The sequence below is a fragment of the Myotis brandtii genome, unplaced genomic scaffold (assembly GCF_000412655.1).
Source record: "Myotis brandtii unplaced genomic scaffold, ASM41265v1 scaffold225, whole genome shotgun sequence".
NCBI lineage: Eukaryota > Metazoa > Chordata > Mammalia > Chiroptera > Vespertilionidae > Myotis > Myotis brandtii.
In genome coordinates, this window is record NW_005358435.1 from 1,702,116 (window position 1) to 1,709,126 (window position 7,011).

At 46.3% G+C, this 7,011-nt stretch overlaps 1 protein-coding gene across 1 annotated transcript in view; it reads left to right on the plus strand.

The window, feature by feature from the left end:
* Window positions 1-1,054: 1,054 nt before the first annotated feature.
* Window positions 1,055-7,011, plus strand: part of SALL4 (spalt-like transcription factor 4) — a 45,066-nt gene continuing 39,109 nt past the window's right edge. Inside the window, 1 exon segment of the mRNA XM_014539652.1 lies at window positions 1,055-1,061. Coding sequence (XP_014395138.1) covers window positions 1,055-1,061 — 7 coding nt within the window.

Genomic DNA, 7,011 nt, shown 5'->3' on the forward strand with positions numbered 1-7,011 from the left:
TCCCGGTCATTTCTCACCCGTGCGAGGGACGGGTGGATGGTTTGAATTCAGGATCAGCCGTTACTCTAGTCCAGGGGTCCTCAAACTTTTTAAACAGGGGGCCAGTTCACTGTCCCTCAGACCATTGGAGGGCCGGATTATAGTTTAAAAAAAAACTATGAACAAATTCCTATGCACACTGCACATATCTTATTTTGAAGTAAAAAAACAAAATGGGAACAAATACAATATTTGTATTTGTATGTGACCCGCGGGCTATAGTTTGAGGACCCCTGCTCTAGTCAGTTGTGCTGGACAACAGGGACCCCTCCCTCCCCTGCTCTTCCCTCGTGCTCTCCACCACCAAATCTCCAGACCCTATCAGGAACTCCCCCATTTGCACCTCCCTTGCTCCCCATCAACCCTCGTAGGCGGGATGTAAGGCCTTTCCCAAGTTGGCCTCCTCTTTCTCTGCAGCCTCATAGCTGGTCCCACCTCCTTGCTCAGCATCAAGGACTTCAGTTCCTTTTACTCATCCAGCTCCCTATAAGCACATGCTGTTCCCTCCGCCTGGAATGCTCTTCCTGCCCATTTGACCCGTTACCTTATCCTACAGGTTTCAGCTCATAGGTCCCTTCCTCAGAGGAGCCCCCTCGGACTAACCAACTCTCTCACCAGCACCCTGAACCTCCTCTTCATACCAGTTACCCCGGAGTGGGATGGTGACTGTCTACCCATCTGGGAGTGAGTCTGTGATTGATGTTCGTCCCCCTCCACTAGACCTCAGGTTCCCTGAGGACGGGTACCAGGTCTGCTCTTGTTCATTGCTGCATCCCAGCGCTAGCAATAGGCTTGGCATGTAACAGGCAGGCAAGTAATAATTCGGTTGTTTGAAGGAAGGGAAGAGAGGACTCACAGCGTGCCGGCTACTGATATTGTTGTTGACAGGGTGGCTACAATGGTTTGAGGACGATGCTGAAAGACAAGGGGACCGATTGGGGTAGATTGGGTTGGATGGTGGAGGGGCCAGAAAGCTCAGCTAGAACCTTTCTTTGCAGCTGGGCCAGAAGGTAGGATGGCGGGTAATGATGTCACCCTGGGGGTCACCTAAGGTGACTGCTTCTTGCCAAGGCTGGTACTTGACAGGGGGAAAGAGCAGCCCTGCCTGCATTTCAAGGCAACATCTTGAGCCCAGCGCACTCGCAAGGAAGTAAGAGTTGACCAGATGGAGTGTTGAAGAGCACCCACTCGTGTCATTCAGATCCACCCCAGGTCTGAATCTAGTCTGAGCCGGTCTTCTCTGTGGGTGACCGCTCCCAAGTTACAGACCAGCTGTGACCTCCGTGTGCAGGCAGCAGTAACCAGGCGGTATTCTGTAGGTTGGAGTGGTCGATGCGTCTGTAGCAGCACCAGGCGTCATTAGGCGCTCAGGGAGGGGGATGTTCCATTGTCCAAGCCAGTCCTGAGCCCCAAAGGACAACCTGGGGATGCAGAGTGAGAAATAAACCAAAGCAAGACTTGGGGAGGTCATTTAGTAACGCCAAGGTGAAGTGTGGGCAGGAACTTCTGTTTCTAACAGAACCAGTTGAGCACCAAATATGCAGCCCTAAAATGTGAGTGAAGACTTGATCATTTATCCATATATATATATATATATATAGAGAGAGAGAGAGAGAGAGAGAGAGAGATTCATTTACTCCTATACCCTCCTCAGTGCCTGGCATGGTGTGGGGATGAGGATGGGATAAAGGAGGTGCCTACATTTTGTGCCCCAGGCACCCTTCCTGCCTCACTCTGGTCCCCACCGTGGCCTGACATACGGCAGGTGCTCAATAAATAGTTTTCAGATGAATGAGTCCAGATATGTGGAAACAACCAGATCTTTGAGTTAAACTTTCTCCCAGATGTTTTGACTTCTGGTTTGAGCAGCCTCAGGCTAACTTGGTGACAGTTTCTCTGACCCTTGCCTCCCAGGAAACAGACGTTACAATCACCAAAACGTTGGTGATAATATTGCCATTTAGCCTTTCTGGAGCCCTGTGTCTCTGCCCTCTATAGTTCTTGCCAGACATTTGAAGGAGCTATTTGTTTTTAATGCTCCAAGACTGTGAAATAGGTTATGCAAGCAAGTAAGAGAAGAGAGGAAGAAAGAAAACAGCTGATTGACTGATGTTGGTGATGGTAATTTCCATGTAGAAAAGGCAATACAAGAGCCAACTTCCTCAATGTTTTAGTCCTGCTCTGACCTGCTTAGCAGCCAATTTAGTTCTACAACTGACCTTTATATCTAAAGCAAGGTTTTACTGTTTTAAAACAGGGACATGTTGCCTCTGCATTTCTGAAGCTTTTCTCCATGTCCTATTGTTTATTTAACATTTTTTTTTTGCATTGCATTTTTTAAAAACTTTTAAATTTACATCTCCACAGACAATTTTTAAAAATAATTCAAATTGTCCCTACCAGGGAGCTGAGTGGGTTAGAGCATCATCCCGATATGCCAAGGTTGTGGGCACATACAAGAATCAACCAACGAATCTATAAGTAAGTGTTTCTCTCGCTCTCTTTTCCTTCCTCTTTCTCTCTAAAAATCAATAAATAAAAATTATTTTTAAAAAAGGTTAACGTCACTAATAAGATGCCACATCAACAGTATGAAGCCCTTGGTAAGACACATGGAGAAGCACATGCCACCCCTGTAGTATTCTTGCCAAAAATGCATAACCTCTTTCCAATCATGAGAAAACATCAGATAATCTCATATTATGGGGCATTTTACAAAATAACAGACATGTAGTCTTTAAGTGTCACAGTCATGAAAGACAAGGAAAGATGGTAGAACTGTCATAGGTGAGTATGGGGTCCTGCACTGGACCCTGGAACAGAAAGAAATATTTTCCTAGTTTAGCCAGCTTGACAACACATAGAATTCCTTAATCTAATGCACAAAATAAGCAATCAGCATGGTGATTACCAGAGGGAAAAGGGATGGGGCAGATAGAAGCGGATAGAGAGGGGATAAATGGTGTCAGAAGGAGACATGACTTTGGGTGGTGAGCACACAATACAATATACAGATGATGTATTATAAAATTATACACTTAAAACCTATATAATTTTATTAACCAATTAGAGGCCCGGTGCACGAAATGTGTGCATGGGTAGGGTCCCTAGGCCTGGCCAGAGATCAGGGCTGATCTGTGGGGCGACCGGCAGGGTGATCAGGGGGGCCCCCGCTGGCACTCACCTTGGCCGGCCAGGCGCTGCCTGCTCGCCAGCCCCACCCCCCACCACCACTGTCTGTCGCCTCCCTCTGTGGAGCAACCGGCGGGGGCAATCAATGGCCCCCACTGGCACCCGCCTTGACTGGCCTGGGGCCTGCGGGCTGGGGGCAGCTCCTGCATTGAGTATCTGCCCCCTGGTGGTCATTGCACATCATAGTCACTGGTTGTTCTGCTGGTCATTCCGCCCTTCAGTCAATTTGCATATTAGGCTTTTATTATATAGGATGTCACCCCAATAAATTCAATAAATTTTTTAAAAAAATAATGACAGTATGGTTATATGTAACATAGTTAACATAAGAGATTGATGAAAAGCATAAAGAAATATCTGTCATATTTTTAAACATTATTTGTATAAGTTAAATATACACAAAACAATACTGTATATATGTACATACATACTAGTATATATGTATATTTAAAGCTGCATAACACAAATAAAAGTAAATATATAGAAAGTAGATTGGAAGGATTCATTTTAAATACACAATGGTAGCTGTATATGACAGAGAAGGAATTCAGATTGCAGATGAAGATGAAGGGGAAAAATATACAATAATCTTTAAAGGCCCCAATATTCTATTCCTGTGTATTGATCCTATAGATATACATACACATGTCTACAATTATATGCACAAATACATATGTACAAAATTATACAATACTCCCCTACCCACCCACCCAGAGCATTGCTTATAATCACAAAAACCAGAAACAGCCTAAATACTTAAGTAGATTCTGACCACATTAATCTTGGTCCATCCATATGATGAAATACTGTGCAGCCATTAAAAAGAATGGTGTATTTTTAAAAAGGTGTTTGGCCTTAGCAGGTTTGGCTCAGTGGGTAGACTGTGGACTAAAGGGTCCTGGGTTAGATTCTGGTCAAGGGCACATACCCAGGTTTCGGGTTTGATCCCCAGTCGGGGGGGGTGTGGGAGGCAGCTGATCAGTGATTCTCATCATTGATGTTTCTATCTCTTTCTCCTCCCTTCCTCTCTGAAATCAATTAATAAATTTAAAAAAAAAGAAGAATGGTGTTTGGCCCTAGCTGGTTTGGCTCAGTGGATAGAGTGTCAGCCTGCAGACTGAAGGGTCCCGGTTTCGATTCTAATCAAGGGCACATGCTCAATCCCCAGTAGGGGGCATGCAGAAGGCAGCCAATCAATGATTCTCCTTCATCATTGATGTTTCTATCTCTCTCTCTTCCTCTCTGAAATCAATAAAAAAATATACTTTAACAAAAGAATGGTGTTTATAGGTGGAGCTGTGGAATAGACTGCAAAATACATTGTTAAATAAAAAAGCAAGAAGCAAGACTATCCATAACCAGAAAGGTAGCCGGGCCAGTGTTGCTCAGTGGTTGAGCATTGACCTATGAACCAGAAGGTCAGGGTTTGATTCCCTGTCAGAGTTATGGGCTCCATCCCCAGGGGGAGGCATGCAGGAGGCAGCCGATCGATGATTCTCTTTCATCATTCATGTTTCTCTCCCTCTCTCCCTCTCCCTTCCTCTCTCTGAAATCATAAAAATATTTTTTTAAAAAGAAAGGTATGTGTGTGTGTAGCATGTATATGCCCCTTGCCTGTGGATAGACCACCACTCTCAAAGGAGTCACAGGGAAACTGATCCCAGCAGGACCTGGGGGAGGGGCAGTTGGGGGCTAGGGCAGAGAGGGAGACGCTCTCTCCCTGTCACAACCCTTGGAACCTTTTAAATTCAACAACACATTCATGTATTGAGGACACAAATAAATAGTTAATTTTAGAAAGGAGTCTTCTTGCCCAAACCAACAGGAAAGCACGAGTGGGGGCATATGATCGACTCCATGGTGGTCCTGAGGCTCGGTGACAAAAGGCAGATGCTGATATCAGGGAGCACCTTCCTTCCTTCCGCAGAGAACCCCTTCAAGTGCTCAGGCTCTGAGGCCCGAGCCTCTCTGCTCAGAGCCGCATGCTTCTCAGAGCCGGTCTCCTCATCGGTGCCATGGAGACAATGGGCTCCCTTCCCAGCAGCTGTGTCCGGGAGGGTGAAAGGAGATCCTCCTGGCACAGAGGAGGCCACCTCTTGTGCTTTTTAGCACCTCTGTGTATTTCACATAGATGACTCCAGGAATCCGAAGCCTAGAGGTTAGGAGAAAGAAAAGGGTAGGCCTCATTCCAGAGACTTGCTAATCCGAGCTGGGCTGCCCCTGGGCTTCCCCTGCGTCTCTCCACCTTCTTTACATAAAGAACTGGAGGCCCTGCCGAAACCGGTTTGGCTCAGTGGATAGAGCGTAGGCCTGCGGACTGAAGGGTCCCAGGTTCGATTCTGGTCAAGGGCATGTATCTGGGTTGCGGGCACATCCCCAGTGGGAGATGTGCAGGAGGCGGCTGGTTGATGTTTCTCTCTCATCGATGTTTCTAACTCTCTATCTCTCTCCCTTCCTCTCTGTAAAAAATCAATAAAATCTATTAAAAAAAAAAAAAAAGAACTGGAGGCCCTGGGTGTCTGCAGGCTACACAAGTTGCCTAGGGCCACCGGGCCAGAGCTAGCTGGGCCATTTATTCTCCCTCTCAGCCTGTTCCTGTGTTTATACTACCCTGTTTAGTTTAATGCACATCCCAAGATTACCCCTAATACACATCCTCAGAAATGTTTATGGAAATTCTTTATAAGCAAACGGCTTTATTTCCCTTGAGTAGCTGCAGAGACGGAGCATGGGTCACTTTTTTTATTGACAGGCTTAAACACCCCGCAGTGCCCGACCCCCACCGGAGCGGGTCTGTTACCAGCCCACCCACGCTTCCAGGGCCCGTGGTACTGCAGGGGAGCCGGGGCTGCCCACTCCGGGTCGGGCCGGGACTCCCAGCCCTGAACCTCTTTCCAAAGCCGGCATCTCGATAGCCCGTTGTTTCCTCTGCTGGTGGTTTTGTTCAGGTGAGGGACGCGGGGAGGGAAGAGAAGGGCATATGATTTTGTATTTGTTCCCCTCCGTATCCCCACAGACTTACTCGATGCCTGTGAAGTGCCAGGCACTTTTCTCATCTGTCAGATAGAGAAATTGCATTCTGATGACACAGGCAGACGATAGGCAAACAAACAAGTACATAAATATGAACACTCCCGAGGCTGGATAGTGCTATGAGGACAATCATATAAAATAATGCAATTAAAGTGTTGAGGGAGTAGGAGAACCAACATAATCTAGGATGAGGTCATGCTTGAGCAGAAACCCCAGTGAAGTGGGGAGAAAGCCAAAGTTCTGGGAAGGGCATTCCAGAAGAGGGAACAGCAAATGCGAAGGCCCTGAGGCTGGCTCTGCTTGTTATATTGGAGGAAGAGGCAGAAGGCCCACCTGGCCGGGATGTCGTGATCGAGGGGGTGAGTGGTAGGAGGTAATGTTGGAGAAGCAGGCAGAGACCAGCTCACGGTGGTCTGGGAAGCCAGAGCAAGGACTTACAGATTTTGTTCTAATTTCAATGGAAAACCTTTAGGCACTCTAAGCAGGGAAAGACATGATGGGATCTATGTTTTTAAAAGATCCCTTATATAATGTTGATAGGAATGTACATTGGTCCAACTACTATGGAAAACCATATGGAGTTTCCTAGATGTCTATACCCTCCAGCAATTCAGCTTCTGGCTATTTACCCCGAAGACTATGAAAACAATATATTTTTTTTTTGGTTTCTTTTTTTTTTTTAATTAAATCTTTATTGTTCAGATTATTACATTGGTTCCTCTTTTTTCCCCCCATAACTCCCCTCCA